The sequence below is a fragment of the Nyctereutes procyonoides genome, unplaced genomic scaffold (genome assembly GCF_905146905.1).
Source record: "Nyctereutes procyonoides isolate TBG_1078 unplaced genomic scaffold, NYPRO_anot_genome, whole genome shotgun sequence".
In the NCBI taxonomy this organism is placed as follows: Eukaryota; Metazoa; Chordata; class Mammalia; order Carnivora; family Canidae; genus Nyctereutes; species Nyctereutes procyonoides.
Genome location: NW_026575126.1, coordinates 69,796,439 through 69,817,496, shown reverse-complemented (window position 1 = coordinate 69,817,496; position 21,058 = coordinate 69,796,439). Strand labels below are relative to the sequence as shown.

The window sequence follows — 21,058 nt, the reverse complement described above, 5'->3', positions numbered from 1 at the left end:
GACTCCAATGAGCTCAGCAGAAAACAACAGAGAAGAGGCTCTAAAAGCTGAGCAGAGATATCAGCTGCCACCCAATGGGAAGAGGAAGATTTAGAGCTTGAGCATCTCTGAGTCTGGAGCTTAAGTCTCTCCATGTAGGGCCTGCCTTTGCAACCACAGAAAGGCCAAGCCTTAGGAGTAAAAACTATATCTCAGGCCTAAGGGATTTACATTACCCACCCAGTAAAGCATAAAAACCAAGCCTTCACAAACAGTAATTTAATTGCTTGCTAGAACAAAAATCAACATTCTTCGAGGAAACCAGCATCTCTACAACTTATCATTCAAAGTGTCCAATAGAGAGATGCCTGGGTGACTCAGTTGATTAAGCATCTGCCTTTGGCTCAGGTCATGATCCCAGAACCCAAGGTTCCACATCTGGCTGCCTGCTCAGCAGGGAGTCTGTTTCTCCCATGCCTCTCTCCAACTGCATGCTCGCTCTCTCTCTCTCTCTCTCTCTCTCTCTCTCAAAAACAAATAAATAAAAATCTTAAAAACAAAGTGTCCAATATATAAGCAAAAGTTATTAACATGGAAAGAAAGAAAAATGGGGCAGTTGTGACCTAAGTCAAGAGAAAATATCAACACAAATAAACCTTAAGATGACCCAGATTTGGAAATAGAAGACAAGGATTTAAAAAATAGCTATGATATATAAGCTCTAGTATATAAAATAAATTATGATCATAGTAAATGAATAAATGGAGAAATCTTATTAGGGAACTATAAACCAAACACACACAGAAATGAAAATTCTAGAACTGAAAAAAACATTATCTGAAATGGGCTTAACAGAAGATTGTAGATGTCAGAAGTGTCAATGAATTGGAGGATAGATGAATAGAATTATCCAGACTGAAGAACAGAGGGGAAAAATGCAGAACCTTGATGATACTATCAAGCAATCTAACACATAAGCAAATGGACCCTCAGGAAGAGAAGAGAGAATAGGGAAGAAAAAATATTGACAAAATAATGAACAAAATTTCCCTAACAAAACAAACACACAAACAACAATAACAACAACAAAGCACACTGGCTTATATACCCAAGAAGCTCAAAGGAGCCCAAGCAGAATTAAGAAAATCTCACCTGATAGCATCATAGTCAAACAGATGAAAGACAAGGATAATGAAACATCTTGAAAACAGCCAGGGTGGGGAAACAAGACACATTCTAGAAGGGAAACAACAAAATGAATACAGCAGACCTCTCACCAGGAACAATGGATGCCCAAAGACAGTGGAATAAACAATCTGTTTAAAGTACTGAAAGGAAAAAAATCAACCCAGAATTATGAACTCAATGAAAATATTATTCCAAAATTGGAGTATTGGAGGTGATGTGAAGAAATTGTAACCCTTGGACATTGCTGGTGAGAATGTAAAATGGTATAGCCACTGTGAAAAAAAAAGTTTTGCAGCTCCTCTGCCAGTTAAACACAGAATTATGGTATGACTCAGAAATACCAATCCTAACTAAAAATCAGAAAGAATCGAAAACAGGTGTTCAAACAAAACTTGTACATGAATGTTCACAGCAGCAGTATTCACAACAGCCAAAAGGTGGAAACAACCCAAATGTCCATCAACTGATGAATGAATAAACAAAATGTGGTATATCCATATAATGGAATATTATTCATTATTCAGATATATGCCACAATTTGGATGAAAAAGCATTATGCTTTTATGATTCAAAGCATTATGCTAAGTAAAAGAAGTCAGACACAAAAGGCCACATACTGCATGATTCTATTTATATGAAATATCCAGAATAGGCAAATCGATAGAGACAAAACAGATTTGTGGTTGCCAGGGGCTAAAGGAAGGAGGGAATGAGAAATGACTGCTTAATGGGTATAGGGTTTCCCTTAGGGGGGAGAAAAAAGTTCTGGAACTAGACAGTGGTCATGTTTGCAAAACATTATGAATGTACTTAATACCACTGAATTGTATACTCCAGAATGTTTAAAATGGTAAATCTTATGTGTATTTTGCCACAAATTAATCAGTTAATTGACCATTAAAAATAAATTAAGGAAAAATAGATAATAAATTTTTTTAAGTAGAGAGAATTCACTACAAGAAGACCTCGCTACAAGACATGCTCAAAGAGAAGGGATACTGAGTGGAGGCTCAGAGCTCTAGGCGGAATAAAGATCACTGGAAATGACTCTTCCCTCCTCTTTTTTTAAAAAATATTTTATATATTTGTTCATGAGAGAAGCGGCAGAGACATAGACAGAGGGAGAAGCAGGGTCCCAGAGGGAGCCTGATGTGGGATTCAATCCCAGGACCCCAGGATCACGACCTGAGCCAAAGGCAGACACTCAACTCCTGAGTCACCCATGTGCCCATTCCCTCCCTTTTTAAAAAGATAATCTGTTTAATGCAAAAATTATACTATTGAACTGGGAGGATTTTCACATATTTAGATTGTAAACATACAGCATCAATAGCACAAAGGTCAGTGGGGCAGATAAGTGGAAGCATATTGTTTTTTTAAAACTACTAAGAAATAATACAGAGAACTATAAATACAAACTCAATAAAGGAAAAGGTGCAATTTCTGCTTCCAGTCATGGCAGATCTGTTCATCCTGAACTTGCTCCCCCACCATAAACTAGAAAATTGGACAAAATTTATGAAACAAATGTAGACATTGAATAGGAGGCAATTCCGAACAGTATTTCCTGAGGGAAGAAAACAAACGAGGCAATTCCTAGAGGCACCTTCCTGACCAGAGCTCATGGAAGGAAGAAAACAAGTTGCAACATGGCAATCTCTCTGAGCTCAGGGAGGCTGTGGCAACGTTGGTGGACAAAATACCAGAAAGAAGAGAATTATGGAGAAAATTATTCATTGGGTCAAAACTTACTGATCTGTACACTCCTGGTGTGTGTAAATTATATATACATAATAAGTTGTACATCAGTTACACCTCAGTAAATTTGATTTTTAAAATGCACAGATAATTATTAAATTAAGGAATAGAGCACATCAAGGTGCCTGGGTGGCTCAGTCAGTTAAGCATCCGACTTTTGATTTTGGCTGAGGTTGTCATCTCAGGGCTCAGTGTTGGTCTCTGTTCTCAGCAGGGAGTCTGCTGGAGAATCTCTCTCCCTCTCCTTCTGTCTCCCCCCTAAAATAAATAAATCATAAAAAAAAAACAAATAGAGCACATGGATAGCCATATGTCTGTTAAAGGAAACAAATTTGTTATCAAAATCTTCCCCACAGGGGTCCCTAGGTGGCTCAGTTGGTTAAGCACAGACTCTTGATTTTGGCTCAGGTCACGTGTAATCTCAGGGTTTTGAGATCAAACCTGACTTGGGATTCTCTCTCTTTCTCTCTCTGCCATTCCCTCCTGCTTGAGCACTCATACTCTCTCTCTCTCAAAAAAGAAAAGAAAAGAAAAGAAAACTTGTCCACAAGAAACTACAGGTCCTCATGGTTTTACTGTGAATTCTATTAAATATTTAAGGAAAAAGTAATACCAACTACTTTACAAAAAAGTGATTTTATAAAATAGAGGAGGAGGGAAATTGTCCCAATTCTTTTTATGAGAACAGCATAACCCTCCCTCATCACCAAAAACTGGTAGATGTTACAAGGAAAGAAATTTACAGATAAATATCAAATACGAAATAGAAAAATGGGGCATCTGGATGGCTCAGATGGTCAAGCATCTGCCTCTGGCTCAGGTCATAATCTCCAGGTGCTGGGATCAAGCCCCACATCAGGCTCCCTTCTCTACAGGGAATCTGCTTCTCCCTCTCCCTGTGCCTCTCCCCCTGCTTGTGTTCTCTCTCTCTCTCTCTCTCTCTCTCTCTCTCTCTCATGAATAAATAAAAAATCTTTAAAAAAGAAAAGAAATAGAAAAATGAATAATACATCCAAATGTGGTTGATCTCGGTAATAATAATGTTATTCCCAAGAACAAAGGGTTGGTTTAGTATTCCAAATCAATGTAATTTGTCATATTAACAAAATAAAGGATTAAAAAATGATCACCTCAGGACAGAAGCAGAAAAAAAGCATTTGACAAGATTCAGCACCACTCTTGATAAGGAGTCTCAACAAACTCAGACTAAAAGTGACTATCCTCATCTGATACACAGCATATATGAAAAAAATATACTACTAAAAACATACTTGATACTGAAATGGAGAACTTCTCCCCACCCATGATCAGAAACAAGGCAACTATACCTATTCTCCCACTTCTGTTTAACATCTTACCAGAAGTTGTAGCCACTCCAGTAAAGCAAGAAAAATAAAATAAAATGCATTCATAATTGAAAGGAAGAAAGCAAACATCTTTATTCACAGAGGACATAATAGTTTATGTGGAAAATCCAAAGAAATCTATAAATAAGCTACTAGAACTAATAAATGAATTTAGCATGGTTCTTACATATGAAGTTAATGTTAAAAATCAAATATATTTCTATATACTAAGAGAAAAATAAGTATGAAATGAAAACTTAGAAAGCAATCTCATTTTTCAAAAAAAACCAAAACCACAAAACAGTTAGAAATAAATTTAATAAGAGACAAGCAATACCTCTACTACTCTGAAAGCTAAAAAGTACCTAAATAAATGGAGAGCTATACTATGTTCATGAATCAGGAGACTCAAGATATCTATTCTCCCCAAATTGGTCTATAAATTCATCACAGTCCTACTCCCCATCACAGTTTTTTTTTTTTTGCAGACATTGTTAAATTATATAAAGTTTTTATGGAGATGCAAAAGGACTAAAGTGTAAAAGTAGTCTTGAAAAAGAAGAAACTGCATTTTATTTTATTTCATTGCCACTAGCACAGCTAATGTTAAAAAGACTAACACACCAAATATTGGCTAGAATGTGGAGCAACTGAAACACACTTTGCTTGTGGGACTAAAAAATGTTAAAACCTCTTTGGAAAATAACTTGGCTATTTCTTATCAAGTTAAACAACCCAGTTAAAAATGAACAAAAGTCTTGAACAGATACTTCACAAGGAAAGATTAAGAATGGCTGGTAAGTATGTCAGATAGACATACAAGAAGATGCTCAAGGGGCACCTGGGTGGCTCAGTGGTTGAGCATCTGCCTTTGGCTCAGGTCGTGATCCCAGGGTCCTGGGATTGAGACCTGCATCGGGCTCCCTGCAGGGACTCTGTGTCTCTCATGAATATATAAATAAAATCTTTAAATTTTTTTTAATTTTTATTTATTTATGATAGTCACACAGGGAGAGAGAGAGAGAGGCAGAGACACAGGCAGAGGGAGAAGCAGGCTCCATGCACCAGGAGCCCAACGTGGGATTCAATCCTGGGTCTCCAGGATCACGCCCCAGGCCAAAGGCAGGCGCCAAACCACTGCGCCACCCAGGGATCCCTAAATAAAATCTTTTTTAAAAAAAAGATGCTCAATATCATTACTCAACAGAGAAGTACAAAATAAAATCACAATGACAGAGCATTTCACACCCTCAAGAATAGCTGAAATGAAAAAGACTGACAACACCAAATGTTGGCAATGATGAGGAGCAACTGGGACACACTTTGCTGGTGGGAGTGCAACCTGGTAAAACCACTTCAGGAAACAGTTTGGGTCTTTCCTATAAAGCTAGACTTACAACCTGACCTAGCAATTCCACTTGTAGGATTAACCCAGGGGAAATAAAAACATGTTCACAGAAAGACAAGGATGTTTGCAGAAGTTGTATTCTTAAAGCCAAAAACTAGAGACAATCCAAAGATCTATCCACAGGACAACGTATAAATAATATTGTGCTTATTTACACAATGGAATAATATCCAGTAATAAAAATTAGTAAACTACTGATATACACATCACAGTATGAATAAATCTCACAACATATTAATTGAAAGAAACCATGCACAAGAGTATAGATTATATGGTTTAATTTATATGAAGTTCAGAGAATAGACCAAACTGATTTCTGATGATAGAAATCAGGACAGTGGCTGCTAAGGGATGAGGACTTTCCAGGAGGTGATGTTAATTCATACATGTATCAAAACTCCTAGGGGCACCTGGATAGCTCAGTGGTTGAGCATCTGCCTTTTGATTCAGGTCCTGGGATCAAGTCCTGCATCGGGCTCCCCGCAGGGAGCTTCTCCCTCTGCCTATGTCTCTGCCTCTCTCTTTCTCTCTCTGCCTCTCATGAATAAACAACTAATATCTTAAAAAAAAAAATCCTCAAAGTGTACACTCAATTAAGATTGGTGCCTATCAGAGTATGTAAACTTTATGTCAGAAAAATAAGAAAGAAAAAGAAAAAAAGATGTTTACAGTAATATCATCAATAATTTAAAACTTGGGAGCAACTTAAACACCTTGCAGTACGGGTTTAGTTAATAAAGGGTATACCTGGGACGCCGGAGTGGCTCAGAGGTTAAGTGTCTGCCTTCTGCCCAGGGCATGATCCTGGAGTCCCTGGATCGAGTCCCACGTCAGACTCCCTGCATGGGGCCTGCTTCTCCCTCCGCCTATGTCTCTGCCTCCCTCTCTCAGTCTCTCTCTCTCTCTCTCTCTCTCATGAATAAATAAATAAAATATTAAAAAATAATAATAAAGGGTATATTCAAATTTTACAGCCATGAAAAATAATGCTATAGAAAACTATCTATTGACAAGGAGAAACATTCATGGTAAATCATATGAAAAAGAAAGTTATCAAAATAGTACAACCAAATGCACAGAAAAAAGATCTGTAGGCTTTTCACCAAAGTGACACTCAAGGTTGCCTTGACAGGTGTGATTCTGGGTGTCTTCGCCTTTTCCACACTGAACACGTACTTAATTTTTGTAATAAGAAAAAATATAGAAATATACCTATAGTTCTAGATACTTAGACACAGTTAATTTTCCCTATTCATGGTAGCCGTGATCTATAAAGTCACTGTGGTCCTGAATTAACAAATATGAACCACTATTCCTAGGGAGATACAGGGTTAGGCTTCTGCCAGCATCTGGTCACAGCATTTTTGTCAACCTGTTTAACACTTGCTGGGAGGAGTTCATCACTGTCCGTGCCTCCACTGGGAGCAGACAACTGGCACCTGTGTGTTTAACCATCCTGGTCTCTGTCCCATGGGTTTCTTCTCCTGGAGGATTTGAATCCACACCTTTCACTGTAATAAACCATAAGACTGAGTGCAATTGCTTTTTGGCTCTTTGAGTTCTCCCAGTGAATTATCTGACCTAAGGGTGGTCTAGAGCCCTGTGGTCTGCATCTGTATCAGTGTCTCAAATCCCCTTTTTGAATCACTTTTGCCAGGCTGCTGGTTAATTCACTGAGTTCAATCAAACATGTGCTCTTTATCTATTTGCCTGAGGTTTATGACTCAGACATCTGAGACTTACACTTCATTTACTGGATCAGTCCTTTAATAAAGAGAACATGAAGAGAGATTTAAAATTGTACATGCTTCAGCACTGCAGTGGTTTCCAGGGGAGGGAGGAAGGAGACCTACTCGGGCCGGGCTCAGTTACCCTTAGAAGAAACATACAGGCTGCAGGGTGGCGAGCGACAGTTGGGAGGGGGTGGGGAGCAAACATGAATACACTTGATTACAGCCAGCTGAGGCCAGGATGGGATCAGGGGGGAGCTTAGAGTCTCTGGCAGGTGAGAGAGGGGCCCCCAAAGCCTTCCCAGTGCTGAGCAAAGGCCTCTAAAGATGAGCAGAGGGACAGCTGGGTGGCTCAGTGGTTGAGCATCTGCCTTCAGCTCAGGGCATGATCGCAGGGTCCTAGGATCGAATCCTGCATCGGGCTCGCCATGGGGAGCCTGCTTCTCCCTCTGCCTGTGTCTCTGCCTCTCTCTGTGTGTCTCTCATGAATAAATAAATAAAAATCTGAAAAAAAAATTTTTTAAGATGAGCAGAGGGAGGAGCCTACCCAGGACATCACTGGGTAGAGCCCAATGTGGTTCATTTTATTGATCATTGAAAATTCACTCAGTTATTCCACCAGTTACTTCAGGGTAAATCCATCAATTCCCTAGAAACCCCTGCCTGCCCGGCCCCTTGTAGAATCTGGACAGCATGTCTGCTTTGTTCAGTGGGCTCTCCCCTCCCCATGGCCATAGCTTTGACCACAAATGTAGATCCAAATCTAGGCTCTCAGGACCTCAGACCCAAGGCACCGGGTGTGAACAATGGTCTCACATCAAGAGATGTGAGATGGGAGATGGGATCCAGCCACCCACTTGCTCACCTGGGGGGAGCGAGTCCTCCCCTCACTCCTGCACTCCCACCTGCCCCTCTCCTAGGAGAGACCCATGGAGGCTCTACACCCTCAAGCGTGCATCAGCTCCCCTCCGAGAAGTAGGCACCTTCTGAGTCAGGAGAGATGGCACCGTTGGAGCCTTTCTTCAACTCCACATTGGACCACAGGCCCCGCGAGGCATCATCATCATTATAATTACCATTCTGTCATTATTCCGTTATGTTCTTATTTATAACCCAAAAATCTTACGTCATTTACAACAGAAGCATGTACCCAAAATATTATAACTTATTAGAACTTTATAATTACCTAACTTATAAAAGCAGATATGGGAGGATCCCTGGGTGGCTCAGTGGTTTAGCACCTGCATTTGGCTCAGGTTGTGGTTCTGGAGTCCTGGAATCAAGTCCCGCATCGGGCTCCCTGCATGGAGCCTGCTTCTCCCTCTGCCTGTGTCTCTGCCTCTCTCTCTCTCTCTCTCTCTCTGTGTGTGTGTGTGTGTGTGTGTGTGTCTCATGAATAAATAAACAAAATCTTAAAAAAAAAATAAAAGCAGATACATAAGTCAAAAGTCAGTGTGTTAGGTCACAAAAAAGATGAGGGAAGATAATTTTCTTAATCAGAAAGTCAATGCCATGGAAAACCACCGTTTTCAAATACAAAACTGACGCACTGGCCTCCAGGCCAGCCAGCTAACATGGGGAACAAGACGCTTTGTGACTCTGTCGGTCGGGCAGGACCTGCTTTCCCTGGCCGTGAGCACAGCTAGGATTCGCTGCCGGCCACCCCTGACCCACCTGAGTGCTGGTGTCTGGCCCCATCGGGCTGCAGAGGCAGGTTGAGACCAGGTCCAGGGGCCCAGAAGGAAGACCCCAGCCCTGGGCCCTGTCCCCTGCCCCCCTTCCTCCCTCTGGGCTCCAGCCAGGCAGAAGGGCCGGACAACCTGCCCCACTGCCCACCAGGTCCGTTTGCCTCATTCTACAACGGACGTGGCTGCCGGCTGAACAGAGACTCGGTAGCCAGCTCTGCCTGCCTCCATTCCAGGCTGAGTGGGATCCAGAGCAAAGACCCCTCCCTTAGGGCCAGGACTCATGATGCTCCTCCACTCAACCGATGCACACAGGGACCTCACCGCGGTGCCCACTGGCAGGGTGGTAGAAACACCCAGAGACTCTGAAGCCCGTCCCCCTGCACCTGGTGCCCAGCCCTTGGTCCCGGACTCCCCAGGCCCCCCACAACCCAGGAGACTCACCCTCCTCACAGTTGCTCCCAGTGAAGCCAGGGCAGCATCTCCACTCCAGTGCTGTCACCGTGCGGTAGGACACTCTGTATGTGGGTCTGATCAGAGTCCTGTAACTAACACAAGGGCAGCATCAGGATAGTGTGAGCACCCATCCACTTGCTCCCCCCACCACCTGCCATCCCCCTTCTGCAGAGAGCACCCAGCCCAGGCCTCTGGGAGCCTCCTGGGGAGTGGAGCCCATCATCCTGGCCCTGGCCCTGCTGGCTGTATAGCCCTGGGCAAGTGACCACCCCTCTCTGTGTTACCCAACACATTATAAAGTCCCTCCCAGCTCTGCCTTCCTGCAAGTCTCCAAGCGTGGCCACCTACAATGGGAAAATATCTGCCATGGACTGAACTGTGTCCCCAGAATTCATATGTTGAAGCCCTACCCACCCCACCATGTGACTGTGTTTGTATATAGGTGGTTATTATAAGGGTGGGGGCCTAATCCATCAGAACTCGTGGCCTTGTAAGGAGAAGAGGACAGAGAAAGTGAGAGATTTCTCTGAGCTCATGCACACACCTGAGCAAAGGCTGTGTGAGTACCCAGTGAGAAGGCGGGTGGCTGGACCTTACACCATTCATACCAGGTGCCTTGTTGGATCCGAGGCCCCAAGAGCCAGGATTTGGATCTCTCTTTCCAGTCAATGCCACAGCCACGGGGAGAGCCACATGCTTCCTCCCACTGAACAGAGCAGACGTGCTATCTGGATTCTGCAAGGGGCCAGGGAGGCAGGGATTTCTAGGAAAGTGACTGAGAAAACACATTTCTGTTGTTGAGACCCCCTGGCCTGTGATATTTTGCTATGGCATCCTGAGCTAAGACATTAACCAAGATGACCAAGAAGGAAAAGAAAACCATCCTTAGAACCTGTACAACTTCCAATCACTCAAAAGTTACTGAATTCCAATATTCCAATGATTTGTCCCAATCATTTCTTTTGGTTGATTCATCCAATGAACACTTATTGAGTGCCAACTACATGCAATACTAGTAGATAGACTAATACATGGACTAAGAGAACTGAGTCCCATCCTCGAGAGAATCATTAGCCTAGTGGATGAGAGAGACATGTCAATGAAAACTTACAGTCCAGTCATGGGACCCTTGCCCCTGGCAAACCACTGTGGATTCCAGGGCAAAATTTCACACTTGTGCAGTTTCGAGATTTTTCTTGCAAAAAAGCTTGGGGCTGTTTTGCTAAACTTTGAGACATAAAAGTGACCAAACCACAATGAGCTATCCCCTCACTCCTGTCAGAATTACTACCATCAACAACACTAGAAAGGACCGATGTTGGCGAGGAGTGGACAAAGGGGAACCCTCATGCAGTTTTGGTGGGGATGCAAACAGGTGCAGCCGCTATGGAAAATGGTATGGCATTTCCTCAAAAAATTAAAAATAGAACTTCCATTTGATCCACTCCTGGAGATTTATCCAAAGAAAATAAAAACACTAATTCAAAAAGATACCTGTACCCCATTTCACTGTTGCCTTATGTACAAGAGCTGACACATGGAAACAACCTAAGTGTCCATCGATGGGGAAACGGATAAGAAAAGGTGATGTCTATATACATGGTGGCATGTTACTGAGCTATGAAAAAGAAGGAAATATTGTCATTTGTGACACCATGGATGAACCCGGGTTGAACTTATGCTAAGAGAAGTAAGTCCAAGAGAGAAAGATAAATACTGGATGATCTTACTTATATATGGAATCTAAAGAAAAAAGCAACCAAGATCATAGATATAGACAGACTGGTGGTTGCCAGAGTCGGCGGGTAGGGGTGGGCAAAATGGATGAAGGTGGGATCAAAAGGTAGAAACTTCCAGATGTAAAATAAAATGTAAAGGTCCTGGGATGCAATGTACCACATGGTGACTATAGTTCATAATACTGAGTGGCATATATGAAAATTGCCAAGAGAGCAGATCTTAAAGATCTCATCACAAGAAAAACAATTTCTGTAGCTGTGTGTGCTGACAGATGTTAACTAGACTTACTGTGGTGATCATATTGCAATACATACAAATATCATATCAAATACTATACAGCTGAAACTGACATAAGGTGGAATGTTAATCATACTTCAATACACACACACACACACACACACACACACACAACATACAAACATACGACCCAATCTCACAAGGGGGATAGATTTGGCTTTATTATTTGAGCTGTGTGCACCATTAAAACTTCGCTGCTTGATCACGTTTGCACATCTTCCTCTTGAGAGCAAAGCTATATGACTTCACAAAATCCAAATCTGCTGACACCAAGCAACTTAATCGACAAATGGAAAAATTATGAATTAATTGGTAGCAGCAGGCGTGACATTTCGAGTTGCCCCTGTTGACAGGAAAACACACGAGTCACGTCTCAGATTTCAGAAATACTGTGTTAAATCCGAACAATCCTGTTACACTAATTTCTCTTTTTTAAAAAAGTCCTCTCACTCATGTTTCATGAACATTCTGGCAAACCAGCTTCCTCCTGGAGGTCTGAGGGGTGTGAGGCTGTGTGCAGCTAGGAGCAGGAAACTTCCAGTGAGAAGCCAGGAGAGACACCCACACTAGGACCAGGACAACTAGACCAGAGTCTAGTTGAGCTAGACTCTCAACTGCCCCCAGGAAGCGCTACAACAGGGCCAGAGGGATGGGGCTGGTAGAGGAGCAGTGCCATCATCGCCACTCCCTATGCCAAGTGGCCTGATGAGCTATCGGTGGGTTGATGAGCCGGGGTCTAAGGAGCACAAATAGATAATGAATAGGTAATCACACACACACACATACACACACACACCCAGTGTCACATACACACACTCTCCCACATGCACACACATGCTCCTATGCTTTCATGCTCACATGCACATGCACTCACATGCTTTCACACACTCAACACTCACAGGCACTCATTCACACACTCACACCCTCACACCACCTTCCTGCAGCAGATCACCCAGCCCGAAGCAGGCCCAGATAGGAGAGGAAGGAAGTTTTAATTTAGATAAAAGACACTAGTTTTTTTTTTTTAATTAATTCCTAGTATAAGATGTCGCTCCAGCTGAGAGGAGCAGAAAAGCTATGGAACCCCCACCCGGGGCAGCGTGCAGGGCAAAGAAAGGATCAAGTCACTGGCAGCTTGCATTCTGCCAAGTGAGCAGATGCCATGGGCGGGGGTGCCTCCTAAACCTCAGCATCACGGGGTGGATGGAGCCCTGGACTGTGGGAACGGAAGTCTCGGCCTTCACCAGGCTTTGAGCTCTGCCCCTAACTCGTGATATAGACTTGCACACTTTACTTATGAGGACACCATGGAGCCCAGGATGCAGGGCGTGAGGCTCACTGGGAGGGTGCGTGTGCCAGGCACCCAGAGCAGGAAGCACGCACAGATGCTGGGTCTGCAAAATGCAGATCTGACCTCATTCCTCCCGGCCCACGCCCTTCAGCCGTCCCCCCTGCAATCAGGGGGGGTCTGACTGCTTAGCCGTGAGCGTAGGCCCTTGTCCTGCTCACACAGCCTCTCCCCGGCCCCCCAGGGCCATAGGCTGCCCCTCCCCCTCCAGCCCATGAGCCCTCAGCCCGGGCATCCAATGCTGATAGACATCAGAATAGGTCACCTAAGAGCTGAGCATTCACCATGGACCAGGCACTGTTCTGAGTGTTGCGCATCTGCTGACACCTAACAGCCCTGACAGGTGGATACTATTACTAATCCTAATTTACAGATGAGAAAACTGAGGGCAGAGGTGTTAAGCAACTTTTTCAAGGCCACACTGCCAGAAGGACTAGGATCCAAACGCAGACAAAATCTGCCGAACTTACCAATACTAATTTGTGTTCGTCCGGCACAAGGGAACGCTTGTCCTCCCTACATCTGCACAAGATCCTGATCTCCGGCTCTGAACCAGAGGGAAAGCCTGTCCCCCATGGAAGGTTCCTCTCTGCTCCTCATTCTGAGGGTCATAGGCTGATGATCTGTCTCACTCTGGGACCAGGAGGAACCAGATGACCTGTGACACCCAGCAGCAGGGCACACCAGTAGGTGGCGCTGCTTCACCAGCCCTGAGGGCCAGGGCTCAGACTAGCAGACCCCTCAAGTCTCCCCTGAGTGCCCTAGGCAGCAGCCTGGCCCCAGGCTGGGTTTCACCCTCCTACGTTTGTTTTTGTTTGTTTGTTTGTTTGTTTTCCTCCTAAGTTTTGTGAATAGCTCCCAGCTATTCCACTGGGGTCCGGTCCACAAACCCAGTGATCTTCCTAAAATGCAGATCTGATTTTACGACTACTCTCTCTCAAAACCTTCCATGGCTCCCATGGACTAAGGACTAAGCTCTTTAAGTCAGTTCAGAAGGTCCTGCCTATCTTTCAACACTAGGCTCCCTTCCTCCTGTCACCACCAGCCAAGGCTCCTACCACCACAGCACAACTTACTCTTCCTGCCGCTGGGCCTTTGCACATGCAGGCTCCTCTGCCTACCTGCCCTTCCTCCTTTACTCTGCCTGAGAAATATTCCCAAGAGCCTTCAGGGTGTGATTCACCTGTCCTATCCTCCTCCATGAAGCACCCGCCCTCCTGTCCAGGGTCCCCAGGCTCTCTGCTGAGCCCTCCCACAGCACCTTGTACAGAGCTTGGTTTGAACCCAACACTTATCTGTGCACTCGGCAGGTACACACAGAGAGCCTGCTGTGTCCCAGACAATGGAAACCTAAGTATGAAGAAGGCAGGCATGGCTCTGCTCTGCCACATAACCACACGAGGATGGACGACCACAGGAAGTGCTAGGAAGGGTAGTACCGAGGTCATGCCTCACATTAAAATGGGATTTTGGGGACACCTGGGTGGTTCAGTGGTTGAGCGTCCGCCTTCAGCTCAGGGTGTGATCCTGGAGTCCCGGGATTGAGTCCCACATCCCTGCATGGAGCCTTCTTTTCCTTCTGCCTATGTCTCTGCCTCTGTCTCTCATGAATAAATAAAATCTTTTTAAAAAATAAAATTAATGTTTTTTTTTCATTTTTCTTAAAATATAATTTACTTGAAGTAAAATAGGTAAGTCTAGTGTTTAGCTTAATAAACTCTTACCCATGTGTAAAGCAACATTTCGAACTCAAAAGTCACCCATGGCCCCAGGCATATCCGTTCTGACTTCTCTGCCCTGGGATTAGTTCAGCCTGTTCTAGAATCTGATAGAAATGGAACCTCGCAGCACACACTAGTCTGAGCCCGCCTTCCTTTACTCATCCTTAGCCTGTGAGGTTCAACTGTGTTGTTAAGTGCAAGGGCATTTTGTTCTGTTCTATCACTAAATAATATTCCATTACATAAATATGCCATAATCTGTCCATTCTCTTGCTGATGACCATTTGGGTTGAGTCTAGTCTTGAACTATGACAGAAAAAGATGCTATGAGCATTCCCATACCAGTCTTTGTGAATACGTTTTTATTTTGCTGGAGTAGATTCCCAGGAGCAGAGCTGCTCACCCACAGGATGGATACGTTTCGCTTTAGTAGATGCTGCAAACAGGTGCCCCAAAGCTATTTGAACAAAGCAGTTCACATGCCGAGCAGCAGTACCTGGGGTCCAATTGCTCCATAACCCTGATCTTGGACTGCCCAAACTCAAGGGCTATCTATTGAATAAAACATTTATCCCATAAGCCACCACCAGTCTGTGGCGTTTTGTTACAGCAGCTCAAGGTGACTCAGAGAGATTTACATTAAGTTCTTAACAGAATTTCCAGGTAGGAGACGCAATACATGTTGGCTACTGTGATGGGTACTTTTGTGGGTCAACCAGACTGGACTAACAGGTGCCTGCATAACTAGTAATACGTCTGTGAGGGTTTCCAGAAGAGACCAGCACTGAACTGGTAAGCTGAATCAGGAAAATCTGCCCTCACCAGTGCAGATGGGCATCATCCAATCCACTGAGAGCCAAAAGAGAACAAAAGACAGAGGGAGGACAGGTTTACTCTCTTCTGGAGTAGAGACATCCATCTTCTCCTGCCCTTGGACATCAGCACTCCTGGTTTTTGGATCTCGGGACTTGAACTAGGAATTACACCATCAGCCCCCTGGAAGCACACCATGGGCTTTCCTGGGTCTCCAGCTTGCAGGAGGCAGATTATGGGACCGCTGAGCTTCCATAATTGCATAAGTCAATTCCTATAATAAATCTTTTTCTACGTACCTTCATGTATCCTACTGGACCAGCTCCTCCGGGGAATCCTAATACAGCTACTGTTTTCAATTATAATAATGGTAATGAAGCTACTCCTCATCAATTGTCCCTCCAGACTATGAAGTCCTCTCAAGCACAAGCTCATCTGCCTCATCTGCTATGGCCACATCAATAAATAACTAGGAAGGGAAATGCAAATCAAAGCCACAAAGAGATACCAGCTCACACCTGTGAGAATGGCTAGTATCAAGAAGACAAAAGATACTAAGTGCTCATGTGGACATGGGGAAGAGGGAGCCCTCGTGCGCAGCTGGTGGGAACGTAAAATGGTGCAGCCACTGTAAACAGTTTGGAGGCTCCTCAAATTATTAAAAATAGAATTATCACATGGTCCAGCAGCCCTACTTCTGGGTCTTTATCCAAAGGCAATCAGATCAGTATCTCAAAGAAATACCTGCACCCCCATGTTGACTGCAAATGGACAGCCGACATGGAAACAACCCAAGTGTCCATTGACAGATAAATGGATAAAGAAATTATACACATTCACACATACATCACAATGGAATATTATTCTGCTACAAAAAGGAAGGAAATCCTGCCATTTGTGACACCATGGATAAACCCGGAGGACATTATGCTGAGTGAAATAAGCCAGACACAGAAATACAACGATTGCATGATCTCATCTATCTAACAACAACAAAAGAGTGGAATTCAAAGTAACACAGAGTAGAATGGTGGTTACCAGAGGGTACGAGGTGGGGGAAGACACAGATATTAATAAAAGGGTAAAAACTTTTAGTTATAAGACAAATAGGTCCTAGAAACCTAATGAATAATGTCACGTAATTTTTGTTCGTCAAAAATCAAAGCAGGGCACCTGGGTAGCTCGGTTGGTTAAACATCCGACTCTTGATTTCTGCTCAGGTCATGATCTCAGGTTCACAAGATGAAGCCCCACGTCAGGCCCCATGCTCAGCTCAGAGTCTGTTTGAGATTCTCTCTCCCTCTCCCTCTGCTCCTCTCACTCGTGTGCGCGCGCTCTCTCTCTCAAATAAATAAATAAACAAATAAATCTTTTAAAAAACAAATAAAATATCAATCAATCAACAGAAGTACAAATACACACACACACATACACACACACACACAGCCTTGAGTGCCTCCATGAGGTAAGAGGGCAACCATACCCTCCATTGTTGTGTCAAGACTGTTCCCAAGGAGCCAAGAGACCTCCCAGCCTACTCCCATCCCTCACTCCAGGAAGCAATCGGTTTCAAACCAGCATAGTCCCCAGGGCTCCCCAGAAGAGGCTGCACCTCTGCAGATCCGGGTGGTGGCAGCAGCCTTGTTCCTTGGCAGCACCATGAAGGGCCAAGGATGAGGTCCAGGAGCGATCCCCACCACCAAGGCTTTAATGACTCTGGATGTTTATTGGAGGAAGAGCAATGAGATTGGCCTCTGAGGCCCAATTCTCCCCAAGGTGGAGATGCTCCTCTATCCTGTCTTCCTCTTGCCTCTGTGCTACTGCAGTGTCCATGTGGAGTGGACAGCAAACTCCACACCACGGCCCACAAGCCCTGAGTGCTGTGGCCTGGAGTCCACCAGCCTTCCCCCTTTGACTCTTGAGCCCCTCATTCCTGCTTTCTAGCTGTACTGGCCTCGCAAATCTCCGTTGTACTACATCCCTGATAACTTAAGGGCTGCTCTCTCTCTTTCTCTCTCTCTCTCTCTCACTCTGTTACCCAGTTAAGGCCCAGCCATCTCCACCCTCACCTCAAAAGCCCTCTCCTCCAGGAAGCCCTCAGGAGGCCTCTGACCAGCTCAGCATTCCTAGCTGGCTCCCTGTGCCCTTCCATCATAGTAACTACTCCAGGTTGCAAACTGTGTTCCCACGCCTGACTAGTAATTGATGTTTGTGTCTGCCACACCATGGGCTCCAGGAGGGCAAGGACCTTGTCTGTATCTAGAATGCAGTAAGTGGGCAACACTGTGCACCCACTGACAGACTCCCATGACATGACACGATGGTTCTCCTGGAGCCTGCTGGTCACACGCACATCCAAGACTACAGAACCACAGGGACAGGCTGGAGGAGGAGCCCCTGGCTGGTCCACAGAAAGTGTTATACACGTCCACTTTACAGGTACCAAAATTGGCACAGGCAAGGAAGAGGAATGGGAGGGAGTTATATCTGCTGAAGCCCAGGGTGCTCAGCCCATGGACACTGAGTATCGCTGTCCCATCTCGTGGATAAGGACAGAGTCCTTGCCTGAACTGTACAGCCGGTGGACAGCGGAGCCCCCAGTCGGTTTGCAGCACCAGGAAGTGGACAGGGCCGTCCCCACCCTGCATACCCCCCAGAGCCCATCTTTCCAGTCTTTCCATCGTCTGCCCCACCCCACCCCCCAGATGCATCTAAAAGGTCAGATGAGGCTCCTTTGGTTTCGCTGGCCGTGCTAAGATCCCAACATGGTGAGCGAGACACTGGGGCCTGTGTGTAGGGTGACACCCCCCCACACACACACACACAAGGACAGCCCAGACCGACTTGGACTGAGGGGAGCAAACATGTAGTCAGCAAGATAAACACAGGGCTTTCTGGCTGCTTTGTTTCTGGTTCGTTCCAATGTATTTCTGTCCATCTGTGTGCCTGGAGTGGGTCCCCGCCTTGCTGAGCCCTTTATAAAGTCGGGCCTGAGATGCACCAGACTCAAAGATCCCCTCCTACCTTGAAATTCTCCAAACACAATTTGGAGTCTCCATGTGGCATCTCACACCTCACTAGTTTGGTATTCCCCCCCCCCCAAGATAACCCAAATCTAGAGAGTTCTGACCTCTCTGTATTTGCTCCCTCTGATAGTTGGATCCTGGGACTTCCCTCACCGTCGCCTGGCAAACTCAAAGACATATATATTCTCCTAGGGGTTGTGACTCACTCAATTAATATCCACTGAAACTTTGACTCTCCTCCTCTGGGCCTCTCCCATCCTGGGGTGCTGGGAACTCTACGTCCACCAAGTAGATCCTATCTGCCCACTACTCACCTCCCACCTGTCGTGGTTCTGCCTCCATCACCAACCTCCCACCAGTGGCAATGGCCCCTGACTGGTACCTGGCTTCCACCCCCACCCTACTGCACCCTGCCTTCCACACTAGCTCCAGTTTTCAAAGCAGAAATTTCCTCCATAACCCTACCTCGCTTCTCTTTAATCTTAGGACAAACCCTTAGTATGACCATGAGGACTTCTCAGATCTGGCCACTATCCACCTTGGCTGCCTCCCCACTTACCCCTCTCTGAACTCCTTCAGGACCCCAGCAGCATCAGCCTTTGAGTTTATGAACCCACGGAGCTCCTCCCCAATGTCAGGACTTGTCATCTGTTGTTCCCTCTGCCTGAGATGCCCACTAAGTCTGGTGCAGCCCCCAAGTCTGGGCAAAAGTGCCACCTCCTCCGAGAGAAACTCGTTGACCAGCCGCCCTCAGTCTCACCCACCCCCACCGCAGGCTGGATCCCCTGGGTTTATACCGTCATAGAACCCTGGCTTGTCTTCCAAACACTCACCACCACCTGTGCAGTTATTTATCTGATAACTGTCCCCCCCACTGAAGCTGCTGGCTGCGCCCCAGGCCTAGCTCAGTGTATAGCACATCACGTGCACTCAATAAAAATTGGTGGAATGAAGGAAACAATCAATGAAATGGTGTACCAGATGGAGACCCAGGCTGGGAACTGCAATGCTAGGCAAGACACCATGGGTCTCTGGAGGAGCTCAGAGTGTTGGGCTGGGGGACATCCCTGGAAACTGATGGCCAGCAGGGACAGGGAGACAGGGCACAGCCACTTCCACCAGTAGGGACCAGAAAAGGCTTCCTACGTCATGGGATGCTTGGGGAAGGTCTGCTGAGCTGAGAAGGCAAGGAGGCAGCCAGGACCAGAAGTTGGTTTGGAGTAAGTTTTGGTGTATTTGGGGAGCAGAGAAGGCACAGACAAGGCAGCTGTGAAAGTCCCCAAAGCAGGCAAGGAATCTGGCCTAGATTTGTGGAGAGCACCCTGGCTGATGCTCACCAGGCCTTCCAGAACATGCTCCTGATCAGCAAAATACGTTCGAGCCTGCAATATACATGTATTAACCTACCCACGTATATCTACATGCATTATTTACTGTCTTTGCATATATTAAAAATCAGTAGAGCTTAATTTCTCTTATTTTATAGATTAAAAAATAAACGGAAGACTTGATATGGTTTTCCAGCTTCTCAACAGACGGCCTTGTGTACGCATGAGAACACCCCTCCCCACCATGGGGAGGCCACCCAGCGACTGCAGCGCTGAGGACTGTTGTGGTCAGACACGGGTACTGGGTACTACCCATGTGGCTGGGTAGCTTCAGACAGGAAGGGAGAGGTGGAAGGTGGGGAATGGAATCAGGCAGCTGCTGGGCAAGAAAGAGGGGCAGGGCCAGGATGAATGACCTCATTTTACAGAAGGGGAAATTGAGGCTGGGGACAGCATGGGGTTAGACTGCAGCTTCTCAAGTGGCAGAGGTTTGACTGAACCCCGGCCTCCTGGTGGGGCTGGTGTGTTCTTATCTTCTCTATTGTATGGAAGCTGACCCACCTGTGAGCAGTTGGTCCTAGGGGAAAGGCCAGAGGGCTAAAGACATGGAGTCCTCTAACAGCCCCCCAAATTCCTATAGCCACTCAACGGTTGCCCTGGAAAGGGTGCAGAGGTGTTTTGTGTTTCCCCCAATGTGGCCCTGGGAGCACAAGGTCACATGAGAGGGCATTTGAGAAACGGGGTTCCAGGAGGGATGAGATGCCCATCTCTGGAGGTACGTATTTGGAGGCCATGGCTCTTTGGTGTCCAAAGCATCAGGAGGAGGTCTCTCAGTGGATGCCAGCAGGGGGTTATGGTCTGGGCATGGTCAGCCCACAGACTTTAGCTGGGGGTACCGGTGTTCCTCCCTTGCTGGGCACTTGAGCTTGCAGGCTCCTGCCCTGGCCCCACTTCCTTACCAGGGACCACCGCGAGGAGGACCAGACTGGGAGGTACCGAGACAGGCTGGAGACTCAACAGGAAATGGGAGTGGGGGTTTCAGAAAGGGAGGCAGTAGATTATTAATCTCTTGATTAATAGCAGCGGGCCAGTGGGAGGGAAGGGGCTGTCCCACTGCTGCTCAGAGGCAGGAGGAGGGGGTTTTCAGGCTCTGGCCTCCTCCGCATCCCAGCCGGACATCCCTCAGTGCCAGACACAAGGGACCGTGGGCCCAGCAGGCAGTGTCTCCCACGCAC

The 21,058-nt window shown here is 45.8% G+C and overlaps 1 protein-coding gene across 2 annotated transcripts in view; it reads right to left on the bottom strand.

The window, feature by feature from the left end:
• Positions 1 to 21,058, bottom strand: part of COL26A1 (collagen type XXVI alpha 1 chain) — a 163,367-nt gene that overhangs the window by 79,471 nt on the left and 62,838 nt on the right. The window contains exon 3 of one of the 2 annotated variants that reach the window (XM_055341299.1): positions 9,539 to 9,642. In XM_055341299.1, the coding sequence (XP_055197274.1) occupies positions 9,539 to 9,642 (104 nt within the window). The remainder of the gene's footprint in view (positions 1 to 9,538; positions 9,643 to 21,058) is intronic. The other variant, XM_055341300.1, reaches the window with a different exon arrangement.